The sequence below is a fragment of the Quercus suber genome, unplaced genomic scaffold, assembly GCF_002906115.3.
Source record: "Quercus suber isolate HL8 unplaced genomic scaffold, Cork oak 2.0 scaffold_157, whole genome shotgun sequence".
Taxonomy (NCBI): Eukaryota; Viridiplantae; Streptophyta; class Magnoliopsida; order Fagales; family Fagaceae; genus Quercus; species Quercus suber.
This window is the reverse complement of record NW_027069618.1, coordinates 722244-740191: the sequence shown is the minus strand read 5'-3', so window position 1 is coordinate 740191 and position 17948 is coordinate 722244. Positions and strand designations below refer to the sequence as shown.

The window sequence follows — 17948 nt, the reverse complement described above, 5'->3', positions numbered from 1 at the left end:
CCCAGTAGAGGCATAGCAGCAAAAAAGCAGGGCGTGTATCATATTGCACTTCGCAGCATCTTTGCTTCTCATTTGTTGTTTGTTTATTTTATTTCCTTTAAATGTTTGATTTGGTTTGTGTTTTGTGGGTGAGGGTCAAACTCAAATGGGTTTTGTTTTTTGGGTTTGAGATTCTATTTTTATGAATTTTGTTTTGTTGGTGGGGTTAAATTCAACTGGGTTTTATTTTATTTGAAACAAGAAGACCACCAAAAAAGCAAAACAGTAAACACAAAAAAAAAAAAATGAGGAAGAAGACCTTAGACCACCAGTTAGGGGTGGCAAATGAACGAGTTAGGTTATAAATGGGTTGGATATGTAATTACCCATTTATTCATTTATGACCTTTTTATATAAATAAATTATCCATTACTAACCCAACTCATTTAATTAGTAACTCACCCATTCCACCCATTTAACCCAATAGGTGGAAGAAAAATTACAGAGACACAGAGAGAATTTGGACAAAGGGAGCACCTTGCCTCTCTTCCCAAACACTTTTCTCAAGACTTCCCCTTTTTATTCTTAAACTAATTTTCTCAAATCTCAAATTTTCCCAGAAAATCTTCGCGGGAGCCGTTTGCTAGGTGAGAAAATATGCTAGTCAAGTCTGGCTAGCTCAACCTCAGCCCACTTTGCCACACTACCAAATTTAAAAAATTAATTAAATAAAAATAAAAATAGTAGTATATATAAATTGTTGTGAAGAAAATCCTGTAATAATTTGTATATATATAAAAAATTGAATTCAATTTTCAAGACTTCAAAGTTTGAAAGCGCTTTTGACCTGCGCACTCATCTCTGCTTATCGTGTGCATACCTTTTTCGGCTTCAGAGCTCAGATCTTGAAGCTCATTGCGAATCGCAACACTGATTCACGTAACAGTGAGCTCTTCGTTTTTTTTTTTTTTTTTTTTTGTACTATTGTTTCTCCGATTTCCAGGTATGGATCGGTCTCTGTAGCTCTTCGAATTTTTCAGTTACTGTTAGCTTCACTGAAAACAGATCGCTCTCAAAATTCGAACTCTCTATCTCTCTAGCTCTCTCTCTAAGGTACTTTCTTGCATTCTTGTTCTACTTTTCCAATTTTCGTTTAAGGGAATATAAGGAAGTGAAATTTTTGTTTGGTTGCTCGGAAAATGGAGGAAAAGAAAATAAAGTGATGCTTTTCTGGGATCCTTTCTTTTTCTTTGCTTTTATTATCAGAAAAATGAAAAATCGGCTATTTTTGGGCTTAGTTGAGTGGTAAAGTTTCTGATTTTGTTTGAACAATCTTCTTAGGTTTCGAATTCCTATTTCTGTCATTTTCCGCTACTTTCTTAGTAACCAAACAGGGAAAGATTTGGACTTTTTTTGTTGTTGGTGAAAGTAATTTTGTAATCTTTAGTTTTGCCTGGAAATTTATAATTTTTGTTATTTATTTAAATTTTAGATGGGTTTAGTGGGTATTAGTAGATTTATCCATTTAGATCTATTTATTTAAATAACCAAATGAGACAGGAAATAAAAAGAAAAAGAAGGAAGAAGAAGACAATCAGTGGGTTTCGTGGACAAAAAAGAAAAAAAGAAAAAGAAGTTATTTAGAAGAAAAGAAGTTTGTTTGTGTTCACATCAGTGGGTCCCACGAATTTTGATATATTTACAATTGGTAGAAAAAAATGAGTTTTTTTTTTATTTTTATTTTTTTAATTTGGTACCGTTGTAAAAAAAGTTTCTCATGTGTACTTTTAATTTGTAATTTTTTAATTAAAATATGCCACATCATTAAAATAAAATGTCAAGTTATTGTCTATTAGTCACATAAGTAACATCGTTAATGGCAATTAGTAAAATGACTTATATTGCTTATTTTACAAACTTGAGAAACTAATTGCGCACGCTTCAAACTTGAAGGACCAATTATACACATAGGATAAATTTGAGGAACCAATATTATAGTTTTGCTTACTTTATTGCTTTGGAGGATTGGAATATTAAATAAGAAGAAAAGGAGAGAGGAAATCTAGATAGGTATTGGAAGATTAAGTAGTAACTACCTGTAGGTGGGGATGTTGGAACGATAAGCATGGAGAGTAATTGACTGTAAGTGAGGAAGTGGAAAGATTTTTTTTTTTCTTTTTTCTTTTTAAGTGAGAAGTTTGAGGAGTTTTCTCCTGAAATTTTTCATTTCGTTGAATTACATTTTAACCTCATTTTAAGACTCTCTAAATAAATTAAAAGTATTTTTAACAATTTTTAAAGTGATAGCCAACTTTTTAAATTCTCTTAATATATAGATATAATATATAGAAGATATAATACTAATAATCCCCCAAAACTCAGATTCCAGAGATGACCGTCTAAAATACTAAATTCTTTGCTATTTTTGCTTTCCACGAATAATAATAATAATCTATATTCTATATATATCTAAAAGCTGAAGTGTAGCATTTATTGTTGCTATGCTCCAGTTGAGCCACATCAGCGTCTACGTCAATATCCTATTTCTTTCTAATTTTCTATAATTTTTTTTAAACATTTACTTCTTTTTTTTTTTAATATTTAGACTTTGTCCAACATTTGTTACTCTCTTACCTTTTCATCTCCCCACTATCCCCTACTTTAATACCACTCTTCATCTTTCTCTTCATCTTCCCTTATTTTGTCTATTCTTATTCACACCATTTTACTATAAATTTGTCATTCTCTCTTCCATTCTTTGCATAGTTTTTCCTCACAAACAAAATGTTATCTCTCTCTCTCTCTCTCTCTCTCTCTCTCTCTCTTAATTTTTGTTTGATTTAATTTATTTTTCTCGCATCTCTACTTTAGGTTGATAAATTTTTGTATTCTTTAGAACTTTACTTATGGTTGATGTGGTGCAATTTTGTATTTTAAGTTGTTTTGTTTTCCTCTTTGATTTTTGATTTAATCTAATCAATTATTTTTTTTAAATAATCCTAATACATTAATTTAGTACAATAACAAATTTGAAAACAGCCTATGAATCAGAAAAGTATTAGAAGATTAATTGTAATTGTGTTGTTGTTCCTGGGTTGCATTTTTTTAAGTGGGTTAATTTTAATGGGCAATGTGACGGCGAGTGTGGGAGTGAATTCATTGTCAATATTATAAGGTTTGCTATTTTTGGTTTTTGCATATTGTTTTCTTGATCATAGGATTAATGGGTGTCTTTGGTTTCGCCTTTTAGGTTCTTCTATGTTATTGTTATTGTTATTGTTATTACTGCTGTTGCTGCTATTTTTTTACATTATTTTTAATTAATTTGGTTGGCTGATTGGAATAAGTTTTGGGAGTACTGGTTGAAATTTTTTTTTTTTTTTTTTCCCTCCCAAATTTGGTGGACTTTGCATATATGGAAACTAATTGTTTATGCATGAGTTTTACATATGGAAAGGGGTTTATTGAAGAAGAACATCCAAGACTAACTTCTCTAAGTCCATTGAAAAAAATCAAAGTAAACACTAAACTTTGATCCTCTACTCTACCCAAAATAAAATAATAATAATAATAATAATAATAATAATAAAAGCAAACACTAAAAAGAAAAAAGTGAGCACGTTATAGAGTTGGAAATTTTATTTGATACATGTAGAGAACTTTAAATTCTATTATTTTGCAAACTAGCTGGCTCTTCTCATGGATTTATGCCATTTGAGACTTAAGGAAAAAAGTGACAAGAGGAATTATTTAGAACCTTAAAATAAATGAAGGGTTGAGGAAGTGGCAAAAATGGAAGGATTGTAGATCTGTACGTTTGAGTTGCAGAGAAAATGGGATGGAAAGAGACTATGAGAAATTGAGAGGGGCATTTATTGAAGTTAATGGGAAATATGAGATAAAACATTAATTTTAGAAAATAGATGATGTGACCTGTAGTGTATTTTTAGACTTTGATCTATTTTGAATTAATGGTATAAAAATGATGTAACTTGAACTCATCTCATTTATATATAAATTTATAATTCATTTACTCTTTCTTGCAATTTTACTTTAGGTTGATGAATCATTGTTTTTTTTTTTATTATTTTTTTTATAATATTATTTTGGGCTAATACAATTTGGTAGTGTGTTTTTTTTTTTCATCACAAGTCTTCTCTCTCCCTCTTATAGCTTTAGTTTGATTTTTTTTTTTTTACATAATACTTAGTTATTTTGAAAGTGAGATTTTGAATTTATATCAAAATACAATCTTGGCTATGGATTTGAATGTGATTATCAACTATTAAAACAACCCAAGATGAATATGTATAGACAATTTATTTGTTTTAATTTTTCATTGATTTATTATTTAGTTATAACATCAAAATTCAAGTAAATGAATATTTAAAGTTAAAACTGCCTAAGATGAATTTGTAAAGTCAATATATTTATATATTTAATATTGTTAAAAAACGAAAAGCAAAAAATAAATAATAAAGAGCATAATGACGTGAAAGATGATAATGAAACTAAAGTGTTCAATTTTAGATATAAAATCTACCTTTTTTTTTTTTTCTTTCTATATATTATTTTAAATATTTTTAGAAATGTCTAAGAAATATGCAGTTCTAATCTAATATATCTATATTAGCAAACAAAACCCAATTAATAGTTCGAAACTACTCCTAGGATAAGAAAAATTATAAATAATAATAATTTCTTTCAAGAAAAGGAGAAATTTGGATAATATATTTGAAACTTAAATAGTTTAATTGTACTAAAAAAAATTAGAAAAACATAATGTACTATAACATAATTTTAAAATATATGGTTTGCCTAAAAAATGAATAATATTAATATCAACTAAAAGAGTCCAAATAATAAAATGATGATATATTTTTTGAGATAGATAAATGAAATATAATTTTAGAGATTGTTTTATTTTTGGGGAGAAAAAAATTATTTTTCACAAAATTTAGAGAGAAAAAATTATATATTATACTATAACTATGAAATAATTATTTATTCCCACGCATCGCGTGAGTCTGCGACTAGTAGTAATAATAATGAAAGTCTCTAATTTAGATTTTCTATTTTTCTTTTTCGAATAAACACCAAGTTGGCTCCTTTCATATATGCATTTGCAGTGAAATATAACGATTAACACTTCTGAAACTTTCATTTGTACCTTCATGGTTATACCTTCGAATGTATATAGTGGTCTACCTATCAATTTAACCATAAAGTTCCCATAAATTGGAGGATTTACCAAACGAGATGTAAGATACAGAAACTAAGATATTCACAATACTCAAACCTATACAACTTAAATCCTGCTAAATTAATTACAGCTCCTACAGCTTTAGTAAAATGTCGAAGAAAGATCATCAGGACTCCACAACATAGTAACTACAACAGGCAGTCAATTTACTTAGGTTGACCAATATCATCAACCTTGGCAAAGCCCTCGCTCAGGTGCCTCATAACCCTGCCTAGCAACTTGTCTGAAGTATTTCTTTTATGGGAAAAGTTTCACAGTATCCACAGATACATTACATGGAATGACGGCCATCTGGCCTATCTCTAACCGGTCGTTCTTCTTGAATTTCTTCAAAATCCTCGTCATCCCCTTTCCTACCAGCTTGCTCTTTCCAGTATGCCACTAACTTTTTCAATCGAGCTACCTCTTTTGATGAAACATTTTTGCTTGGATCATTCACAATTGATCGGACTCTTGATGCATACCTGAGTAAGCATAGAGGTAAGAATTATTAGAATGAACAGATCTATACAATGTAAGGAGAAAGAACAACACTATATCAAGGCCAGTGTCAAAATTGAAATTGAGCTAAAAGTTATTGATGACCGACAATGCTATCCCATATCAATATGCCACTAGCAAAGTTGAAACTGAAATTATTAAGTTTAACTACTTACAACCATTGCAAATTATTACAAGCATCAAGAATCCAAGAACTCGAATTGTAGAAAAGAATAGAAACATAAATCAGTATAATGATCAGTTCACATTGACATCCAATAATTCTGCATTTGTAAACTTGGATAGGATCTCATATGCATAAAGAATAAGAAAGTATAAAGCAAACCTTTTGCTAATGCATATTTCTATAATTTAAACAATTTTTATTTTTATTTTTTATGAATTAGAAGAACTTCACTTAGATTAGTTGAATGTCGCAGAGCACATTGTACACTAATCCTCAATGTTAAACAAACTCTTAGGGGCAATTGACCCAACTGCCAAAGCCAGTTACCAAGTAATCCAGGCTAAGTAGTTTGTCCTAATGCCTAGGAGGTATTTCTATAATTTAAACATATTTAGTGGCTTATCACTCAATTTCAATAACAATATTTTTTTTATGTTAGGCTAAGGATACTTACAGAAGTTAGGGGAGAATGAGACTCAAAAGAGTAGAAATGCTTTAAAAAAGATGGAAAACATACATGAGAGAATTGTATGTCTCATCCAAGTTTGATTCAGCTGGTGATACATTTACGAACATGAGTGTTTTGGCATTACCACCAAGAGAATCACTCATCAACATTGTTAACTTGTGATTCCTATAAGGTATGTGTTGACCACCAGAAGCCAACGCACTAATAACATCACCTAGTGCTGATAGTGATTTATTAATGCTTTGAGCTTCCTTAAGTTGATAACCAGAAGAGCCTGACTTCTTCACTCTTTCTGAACCAGCAAGATCCACAAAACTTAGCTGCATTTGAAATCAGATAATATTCACATATTAACAGACAAAATAAATCAACTCAACAAATAACCTACTCACTCTAAAACATCTAACAGTTAAATTAATGCTTCTTCACACTGCATGACAAAAGAGCAAGAGAGAGTAGGTGCACAACCATGAAAATCCCCCATAGCCAAAGTGCATAAAAGCATATTTCATCATTTATTCGTAGATAAAATTATGATTGATAATGAAATACCTTTCCTCTGGCAACAGATTGAGTCTGAAGGTTGGTACTTTCAATAACAATTGAAAGTATTAGATGAGATCTTGAACTCTCATCGTTCATCTGAGTTCCTGATGTATGTCGTTTTTCAGATCCTTTTTGAATAATGCTCTTCAATTCATCAAATGTTGAAATTGATACAACCGTCACATTTTCTACTGATACCATACCCTAACATCACAAGATATCTAACCATCAAGAGCAATTTCTGAAAGGAAATGATTTTTTTTTTAAGTGATATTATCCCATTGCATAAATGATATCGTTTACCATTTAAATCATTGAACTTCTTTATAATATTTTCTTAGATATATAAATGGAATTGGACAACAATACTTACTTTTGAATCTTTCTTAATCTCCAATCTTAAACGTTTTGCAGATTTTGGTAAAAGAAGATCCACTAGTGTGTCTTGATATAACTCCACCATATACGCCTGCATTAAAAAAAGAATGATGTCAAGTCTAAGACAATAAGATAAATAACAAATAGATATACAACTAATTAGGAAAATTGCCGTGCAAAGAAGGAAAAGTAAGAGAGCAATAGCTACATCCTAATTTTTATGAGGGTTGTAATATTCAAACTCATACAAAAAGTGAATACAAGATGTATCAACCAAAAACCGATGCAGCAGATTTTGAAAAAAAATAATAATCATAATAAGCTGTGACAACAACTCAACATCTTGCATAAGCAACAATCACCACTAATCATATAGATTGGGAACAATCACCTTCAATGAAAATGAGAATTTTTTGCCATCACGCTTTATAATTTTAAATAGTTCTGCAATAGCTCGGGGAGTGAGCCCAGGATTGTTTTCCGATCCATAAATTGTAAATGTCTTTCCGGAACCGGTTTGACCGTAAGCAAATATGCAGACATTATACCCATCTACAGAAGATTGCACCAGATACTGCATTATAATAATAAAAACAAAAAGACAATTAGAAATTAGAAATTGCACTCTTTATATATTAGATAAAAAACAAGGTCAGATCCCTAAAATTAATAATTCTTTAAATTCCATCAAACTTGCCTTTGTATCCTCAAATACATCTTCTTGGGTAGCATTGCCATCAAAGACACGATCGTATATATGTTGTTTGGGTTTATCGTCTTTCCATGGATGTTCAACTGTAAACTCATCAAGCCATGTAAGTGCATATTTTCCTTTTTCACCAATCTCTTTCTCATTAAGAGGTCTTAATCGGCAGAAAACTCTAATCTTGCCCTTCATATCTGGAATGTATCAAAGGAACAATATATCGCTAATGTCATTGATAAAGAATATAGGTGTTTTCAAACTTGCACTACATTATAAAAGTTATAAAATTCTTTTTGCAAATGCAAACCTTCAATGGTATTGAAATAACGCTTTCTTAAAACTTGTTCCTCCTTATAAAGCACTTCCAACTCGGCAAGCTGAGCCCCTTGCATCTTCAAAATGGCAGCAGTTTGCTCATTCTTTCTATCAATGTCCTACATGCAAGTGGAAAGTAATTAGCAAAATATGCTCACTTTATATACACACACATGCACACACAAAAACAAGTAAACATGTACCAAATATATAATGTTACCACATGTAATAAGTCCTTACAGGATCAATTTTTTTCCAAATCCAATGCCTATCATAGATACCCAATATCAAGATAATCGAAAATTAAGAATTCCATCTTAAACATTTTACATTTTGAAAATCTACCAGATAAATGAGTTTTGGATTGGATGGTAAATGGCATTGGATTGACATGAAATTTAGCATCTAGGTTTAATAAACAATATAACTACTAACTAAGCATACCAATTTAATGCTAAATGGATGTCATTTACTATCCAACCCAAAACCCATATATTTAGTGAATTTTTAAGAATTTGAAAACTACACATTTTGAAAATCTACAAGATAAATGAGTTTTGGATTTGATGGTAAATGGCACTGGATTGACGTGAAAGTTAGCATCTAGGTTTAATAAACAATATAACTACTAACTAAGCACACCAATTTAATGCTAATCGGATGTCATTTACTTTCCAACCCAAAACCCATATATTTAGTGAATTGTTAAGAATTTGAAAACTATACTTTTAAATCATTTTTAAATGACAGTGTTTAGTCTTTGATATCTCGATCTTTTGTGAGCATGATGAATTTTATTCAATGATGGGTTTAACAAAATATTGATCTAATAAAATATTATTGAATAGTACAATATTATCCAAGAATAACAGCAATTCTAACTTAAACCTCTCTCTCTCTCTCTCTCTCTCTCTCTCTATATATATATATATATATATATATAATACATGGTACATTAAGGCTTGAACTATTGTGATGCAAATGATAAACACTGAAACAAAAAGAATGAAGGAGAAGATCAAAAGTATCAAACCTCTTTCATTTCTCGCAATTCCTCTAATTCCTTTAGATTATGCTGTAATGAAGCCAAATCAGAATTCCTGATTTCAAGAGTTGACTCAACAACAGCTAACTCTTGTGTGATCCCTTCAAGCTTCTTTTCAAGTTCAAGCACTCGAAACTTTAAGGCTTTACGTTCTTGCTCAAAGTTTTTTTCAAGAAAATCCATCTGTATTTTCAATAATTTCTATGTATAAGAATTCTCAAACCTATGAAAAAAAATAGAGGTTCCTACCATCAAATTCAAGTGTTAACAGTACTACCTCATCAGCTTTTGTCTTTTCAAGTTCAGACATCCTTTGTTCCAAAGACAACTTTTCATTTTCCAGCTTCTTTATATTTTCTTCTGCTGCATGCAACTGCTCACTATGAAGCTTTAACTCATCTTGGAGCTTTTGTAACAACTGTGTTAAATACCATTAATAATCCGAATGTTATTTACCCATCACAGGAGAAATAAACTAGATTGATAAAATGGATTATCTTGAACACATGAATTAACTCTAATAGATACATCTCTATTGGTAGCATAAAATTAAATTCCAACAAAGATTACCTTGGAATCGGCTCCTATCACATCTTTTTTGGTATTGTTTTCTATCATAAGATTCCCTAACTTAGCCAACCTTACTTCCATGCTCCTTTTCTCCAGCAGAGCAGCCTAATTAATTTCAAAATAATTAATAGGGTAATTTTAAAAAAAATTAAATCCACAAGGTTAATAATACTGACCTGAAGTGCCTTATCCTTTTCATCACACCATGATTGAAGTCTGTCACGATCAGAAGTAACTTTTGCTAGGTTCTGTTTATCAGATCTCAAGGATTCATTCAATTCCTCCAATTCTTCTTGCATGCTCACTTTTTGCTTTTGTTTTTCTTGCAATTCTTGCAGCAACTAAATAAACAAACTTAACTTAAATCTCATGTGAAATTCCAAGAGAGAGATACATTTAACTTCTTAAATTATAGTATACATAAAAGAAAATTTTTACACTGCACATGAATCAGCTCTTACCATTGACCAAAGCCTTCCTTACAAGACCTAGATGGCTTAGTAGGTCATTTCTTCTGTACAGATACAATGCCTATTTGGCAAGTATGGACTTTTCAAGGAACCCCCAGGTTCCAAACCAAGGAGTCCACCTTCCTAAAAGAGCAATCTTGAAAGATTTAGTCTTAGTAATTATCTAACCTATGATTGCTTTAAACTAAATTTAGTTGGTGCAACTTTACCTGTAAGCTCAAATGTGGGATCTTGAAGGGACTTTATCAATAGATTTTTTATTTTATTTTACAGCTAAGTCATACACACCCAGTGGGTATAAACACACAATGCCCTCCAACCAATTATGATGAGAGAAGGAAGTATCAATTGAGCTATAGCTCATTGGTGGCTTTATCAATAGATTAGAAATTCATTATGTGCCCCTGATTTCTTGTCATATGGTAGCAACTGCTATAGGCCCATTTATCCATCCTCTGGGATAAGGACCTTGGAATATGATGATGGACTAATTTATTAAATAATAATTTATTCAACTACAGTTCAATCTGTTTGAATTTTCTTCAAGTCTTACTTCATTTGCATTCCTTTGAGATTCTTCAAGAGATTTAGACAATTCTTGAACGCGTTTCTCATGTACTTCCTCAGTAGGAGGTTTAAGATTGTTAGGAATATCCCCATTTATAGAACTGCTGGCAGTGGATCGGGCTTTAGAGTAACGGCGCAACATGACGTCATTTATATGAGTCTGAAGAGCAACACAAATTTCTTCTCCCTAACAATGAGGAAATCACTACTTAGTCGATAAGAGAAATCTAATAATGGACAACTGACGTATAAAAAACATAGAATATCAAACCTGCTTTGTTTCGAATTGAAAGATGTGAAGAACGCCAGCAACTCTCATCTTAAAGAAAACAGCTGTATTACTGCTTCCAAATTGCATTATGTCTCGTAACTCGGCCGAATGTAGATATTCCTTTGGAACTGGACGAAAAAAATGAACCTATAGGCAAGTGTGCAAACAAATAAATAGAGTAATTGAAAGATTGGCAATATGAAATGCCATTTTGTAATTAGTATATAAAACTTATAAATTGATGACTTACCCCCCTCTTATTAATGCCTAAAATTATCCGTCCCGGCAGTAGTCCAATAGGGTCATCAATCTTACGAACACTAAAGAAAACTGAATTCCCATAAGGAAGTGTTCTCAATATTCGCAAAAATTGTTGTCTTGCATCATCTTTTGTCAAATGTTCCTAGAGAGGAAAAATGTAAATTTTTATAGAAGAATTGTCACCATTAGTTTAGCAAATAGTGATCACAAAATCAAAGATTGGCTGATAAGTGGCAGATAGCTGATACAACGTGCATGACCAAATAGTTAGACAACCAAAACAGAGAAAAGACTTGAAATATAATGCAGCAATAGAAATAAAAGGTGTGTAGTTTTAAAAGTCTAGTTATATTTGTCACAGTTTTAATTTGGTTTCTATTTAACGTATTACGGTCAATTTTCTTTCAAGGACAAAATTTTATGCAACTCTGTAAATTAAGGGTATTTTGGTAGTTTAGTTGAATTTAAATTTTTTAGGAGGTCCCAAGTATCTTAGGCTTTATTTTCTTTGAGTCCTAGTTAGTATTTTATTAGTTATGACCATATTAGGCTTTTAGTTTATTAGTCAAACAAGGACCCCTGATACTACTAGTGCAAGAATGAACGGTCCTGCACTGGGGTTTGATAAGTAGTACCTCTATTTTATCATTTATAGAGTTTTTGCCTTTCAGTACATAATTCTTTCTTGTTGCAACTTTTTAGTCTACTTTGCGTATTGATTCATTAAGCAGTCTCTCTTTTAATAAAAATTAGTCTTAATAAAAAATAAAAATAAAAGTGTCCTAGGGTTAAAGACAATTTTTAATTTAGGTTTATATTTAACAAGTTATGGTCACCTTTGTATTCAAGACAAAATTGTTATTTCTACAACTCTACGAATCAAGGGTATTTTGGTAGTTTAATGGAGTCTAGAATTTTCTATGAGATCCTAAGTATCTTAGGTTTTCTTTGCCTCCTAGAGTTTTTTTTTTTATAAGAAGTTAGTCTTTATTAGTTATTACCTTATTAGGTTCTTTGTTTACTAGTCAAGCTAGAAGTCCTAATACTTCTAGTACAATAATAGATAGAGTTGATTAACAAAAATATTGAGTTTTTTGAATGTTGAGGCATGTTGGCCTTCATTTTATTTTCTCAGTTTCCTCCTATTTTTTGTGTTCCTTCTTCCTTACAATCCCAAGTCAAGCCCTTCCTCTTACCTATCGAAACCCCTTGCACATATTTTCTCTAACAAACAGCCTTAAAAAAAACCCTCACAAACCCTAGCCAATTTCAAGCCCTAATTTTTTCTTCTACAACTGCACGCTTAGATCCACAAATTCTCCTAACCCACCACAAGCACAAATAGACAAATCTCCCAATTTGTCCTGGATCAAAGTAGACCACATGTATTGTCAAATTCAGTTTGAAACAGCAGATGCTAACCCAATAGGAACTTACAAAAAGTAGTTATAAACACTAATTGCAAATACTTCATTATAAATTTGTGTGACAGAATGGACTTGAAACACAATTTTTCTTTGGAGCAAGTAAGTTGTGGATGCATAAGAAATCTCAAAATTTTGACTCTTACCATAGAACGATAACGAGAAAGAATATCCAATTCCCATTCTCTCTTTGCTCGTGTTATTGCTATTTGTCTGGGTAGGAATCGTTCCAAAAGTGAATTCCAGTCACTACAAAATATTACTTCAACAATTAGATGTGGATGATGATTAGTAAAATTGCACTCCCCTATGCTTTTAATTAATATAGAAAATGAAAGCAAGTAAAACACCATAAAAATATAAATGAAAATTAATGGGATATAATTACATAACACAAAGTGACAGAAACACTCACGTGCATGATTCAGGGGTATCAACAAATCCAATCTCAACCAAGATCTGCAATGCAGACAGCTGCGCCGCATCATCCCTTCCAACAGGATAATTGCCCAATATATAATCATGTTGCAACTGTAACAATACTAGTATGTATCAAGACAACTAAAAATAGCTATTATGTCAGACATACATCTATCATTTATGAAAGTAAGGCAGTATTTTCATAATGTTAATGAAGCGGTATTGTAAACTTGAAAATGAACATCAGTTATAGATAAGAAATTTCTTACTTGAACATAGGACAGCTGCACAAACATTGGATCTGTCACAGCTTCATCTGACTCTCGGAATAGCTTTTTTTTAAATGTCAATTTGCAGTGCAAAATTTCTCCTTTACTTCGATCCTTTGCAGCCTTGAACTCCGCCAACAGATCCCCAATATATTTGTTGTCATCTAACCCAATATACTCCTCTGCATGACAACAAAGTCCAGAATAGCTGACTATTTCTGTGAATCTGACATAAGGAAAGAACCAAAAAGTAGATAGAGTAGATACCATTTCCAGGATCAGGTGATTTAGAGCCAGCAACAACTTTACGGCATTCAAACAGACTAAAGCTAGAGTATGCTGACAATTTAATTATCCCTGCAAGTTCCTGAAGTGGATATAAGTTAATTTAACTTCTTTAAAAGTCAATAAAGAACAAGAAAGGGCAGCTCTTAAGGCTTAGAACTAAACCTTTTTTTATTAACACATACACAAGAGATACATATATTTCAGATGGACAGATAACAGAAGGCTGAAATGTACCTCTACAGCATCGGCCACTGTGGTTGCCATGTCATACGTGATTTCTTCGAAAGTTTCATCTAAGAAAAATACTATAGTTGTAAGTTTTCGACTGGTTAAAACAGCTTCAATTTCCTCGCGCCCAGGTATTGTATGCCTGGGACCAGCTTTAACAGCTCGCTTCAAAGCATTTAGCGTATTTAATGCAAGGACTCGAACCTCAGAATCCACATTCACACCATGGGCAACATTATGAACATACTCCGATAGATATCCACCAATGTCCTTAGTAGGAGGCATGGAGGATGCACACAAATACATTAACTCCCATGCTTTGGCCAAGTATTGCCTATAAATCAAGTATGATAACAGTATTAAGCAGAGAAGTGACAGCAGTGTTCCAACACTAATAACTACATGCCCCAATAATAATAACAATCTTATAATAATGAAATTGCAGTAGAGCCATACCTATCAGGAGTATTCCTTGTTTGTTTTGATATCTGAACAAAAAGTTCGTCTCGGAGCTCTGAACGCTTCAAAGTATGCTTGTATAATTTTCCAACAAGCTCAATCCGTTCATCTAAATTTGTTGGAGTAACCCGATCAGATGAATCAACTCCCATGTACTTCAAAATTATCTGGAAAAGTTTTGTTGCTCGGCTTACTAGGTCACTATTGATTTTAAGTAACGAAGTTGGTATTGGATCCTGTAAAATTTTGTGATTTAGATCTTGATAAGCGTTTTTTAGGTGCAAAAGAAAATGGCCACATTAAACAGAGAAAGTAATCACCTTTTGGAAACAAAGCATATCCTCAAAGGTGAATTTTTCACGAACTTGAAGGCCTACAGATTTTTTAGAGAAAAACCCACGTTTTCCAGCAGACTGAATCTGTTTCTGCATCAACCTTAAAAATCCCTCCACCTGTTGGGAGAACAAATGAAAGATTAGAAGAGCATAATTAGACCTAAAGCAAGGAAGAATATGCTTTAATGTGGATTGAGGTGAGGGAAAAAAAAAATCTTTTGAATTGGAAGGGTTAGTTTTTTCCCCTTAAGAGGGGTAGAACCCACCTGGAATCGATTAATCAAGGGTATAGCACCAGCAAGTTCTTCTGGAATAGCCATTGAAAGGGTTGTTGGTGTGCTGCAAGAAACAATAATAATGGTAAGGACTGCAAATACATATATAAAACATAGGGAAGAAAGGGTGGGAGCAAAATTCTGAAATAATTTAATGAAAAGTTTCCGTAAGCTAAATTAGGTTATACAGTTAACAAAATTTGTTAATTGTCCTACAAAAATGGGTTAAGGTTTGACTTCGATTTGATTAAACAGTAAATAAGATAAGAAAAAAAACAGACAGACAGAGACAATATTGGTGTGAGTTGTTGTGAATGAAAATCATCAGGGAATAGGTATAGGTATAGGTGAAAAAGAGAAGAGAAGACACTTACGGGGGTGCAAAATTAGAACTATCACTGTCATAGTCATCCCCATAGCCATAGGAGACAGCAGCAGAAGCAGAATTGTGCAAAGGAGTATCGTCATTGCCATTGCTAGAGCTGAAGGAAGACCTACTTGTTCCCACATTTTGATTTTGGGACATTGACATTGTTGGACTTGGTTGCATATCAATCGTCATTTTCCCTTAAATCACCTCATAATAAATTAATTTAAAAAAAGTGAACAGCAACCTCTGTTCCCACAAAATACATTTAACTGTTTTAGCTTCTTCGAATCGAATCCTCAATTAACTGCAAGGAAAGATTTAACTAAATAAATATAAAGCAGAGTCAGAAAATTCAAAAAATACAGAAATAAAAAGCAATCCCTTTCCAAAAATCGAAATGCGTAAACATGGAAGATGTACAGATCCAAACAACAGACACACCTTGCTTTTATGGGATAAAATCATCTCTAGGTTGGTTTGTAGGGACACTAGTGGTTAGTTTGGCATTGAGGAGGAGATTTGAATCCGCACCGCCAACACACAAAATACAACATAGATCATAGATCGACACAACTTAACTCAGAGAAAGGGATCGATAAACTCAAGTACGACTACAATGTAATTCAAACAGAAATAGATCTGAGCTAAAACCAAAACTTACCTACTAACCAGTTCTTCATCCAATAAGCCCAGCCCAGCCCAGCCCAGAGAGAAGCAGAAGAAGGTGGGGGTCACGAGAGTTTTCAAAATAAAATGAATTGTTCCTTCAATTCAATTCATTCATCCACGTTCTTACTTGGACCTTTTCTTTTTTTCTTTTTTGCCAGTATTACCAAATTTTATCGAATCTGATTTTCTTAATTAGTATTAAAATATTTATGTGATGTGATTCATAGGTTGAGTAAAGCTTCCGTCCTTATGTCACTTCACTGTACATTAACTTTGGAGGTAAGTTAAACCATATCATGTTTTAAAAAAATTACTATCATTCTTGTTAAATTGCATTTTTAATCCCATAAATATATGGTCTTTTTATGTTTGCTTTTGATCCTCAATTTTAAAATGTTATATTTCGGTCCTTCAATTTTTTTTAAATGGTAACAATTTATTTTAGTCTTTGCGTTTATTTCTTGTTTAAGTAATAACGAAATAGTATTAAGTAAATAAAATAGAACTCACCCATATATTTTATGGGCCAATGTAATGGAGGAACTAAATTGTTATTTTTTAAAATTTTAAAAAGACCAAATTAAAAAAGACTCTATATTTTAATTTTAGAGACCAAAAATACAATTTGCCCCAAAACTTATGGATTTTACTAATGTGTGCCCTAAGGGCACACAATAATTTTCATTTTTAGAAAAAAAAATTTTAAGAATTGAAAAAGTATTGACAGTTTTTTCAATTTCCAAAAAAATGTTTTTAAAAGTAGATGGCTAAAGGCACACATTAACCGTACCCAACTTATATATAAAATTTTGTAAAAACTTTAATATTTTGCATTTTGCATTTGTTTTTAACTAGAAACAAATCACCAAGATTAATTCCCTTCTTTTTTTTCTTTTTTCTTTTTTCTATTTTTTTTTTTTTTAAATCAGCCCTAGTGTGATGCTAGTTTAAGGGTCATCAATGGGCCGGGTCGGGCCGACCCGACCCATTTTTACTTGGCCCATGGGCACAATGGGCTGGGCATAATGGGCTATTAACTAATTAATGGGCCGGGTCGGGTTGGGCCGAAAGAGGAAACCTTAGCCCGTGACCCTGCCCATGGGCAATGCCCATTTTGTTTTTAGCGAGTTGGGCTATCGGGTTGAGCTTAATGGGTCACCCATGGGCTTGTGTTAGCATATTATTTTATTATTTTTATAAAGAAAGAATCAATTTTTTATAAGGAAATAATCAATCTATTTTTTTAAAGGAAAGAATTAAATAATTTAATACTTAATTACAAATTTTTTTACAGTCAAATCTATTTAATTTTTTGTTTTATTGATGAAAACCTATTTAATTTTTTATTTATTAAGGCTTTAAATAGTTTTTTTTTTTTATCTTTAATAAAAAAAAAAGGTCAAATGGTTAATTCAAATTTGATAGACTACTAGAAAAATATATATTTAGTAAACTAAGTTTAGCACAATTACTTTGGATATCTTAATGGTTGAGGGAGTTCTCTTAAGAAATTCCTCTATGATATCTCAAGATCAATCCTTCATACACTTCCTATATATTTTTGTTATGAATTATGAGTTATTAAACTGGGCTAATGGGTTAGGCCAACGGGCTGGGCAACGGGTTGGACTACTGGGCTAGCCCACCAGGTACCTATGGGCATAAAAACTAGCCTATGGCCTGAACCACTGGGCTAGTGGGCTA

At 31.9% G+C, this 17948-nt stretch overlaps 1 protein-coding gene across 5 annotated transcripts; it reads right to left on the bottom strand.

The window, feature by feature from the left end:
• Window positions 1-5194: 5194 nt before the first annotated feature.
• Window positions 5195-16424, bottom strand: LOC112004606 (kinesin-like protein KIN-14E). Of its 5 annotated transcripts, XM_024036844.2 has the most exons (25): window positions 16237-16424; window positions 16017-16063; window positions 15580-15879; window positions 15197-15269; window positions 14916-15047; window positions 14593-14831; window positions 14143-14470; window positions 13888-13987; window positions 13621-13802; window positions 13347-13462; window positions 13078-13180; window positions 11497-11649; window positions 11247-11393; window positions 10962-11162; window positions 10115-10279; window positions 9939-10043; window positions 9646-9786; window positions 9357-9551; window positions 8316-8442; window positions 8000-8202; window positions 7694-7876; window positions 7298-7393; window positions 6931-7128; window positions 6427-6698; window positions 5195-5706 (listed from the first exon to the last, which is right to left on the bottom strand). In XM_024036844.2, exons 3-25 carry the CDS (start codon window positions 15765-15767, stop codon window positions 5514-5516), a joined length of 3840 nt encoding a protein of 1279 aa, XP_023892612.2. In that variant the 5' UTR covers window positions 15768-15879; window positions 16017-16063; window positions 16237-16424; the 3' UTR covers window positions 5195-5513. The 5 variants fall into 5 exon arrangements, with proteins under 5 accessions (XP_023892612.2, XP_023892611.2, XP_065633597.1 ...); XM_024036843.2 differs by lacking the exon at window positions 16017-16063; XM_065777525.1 differs by lacking the exon at window positions 16237-16424 and having other exon boundaries at window positions 16017-16208.
• Window positions 16425-17948: the final 1524 nt, after the last annotated feature.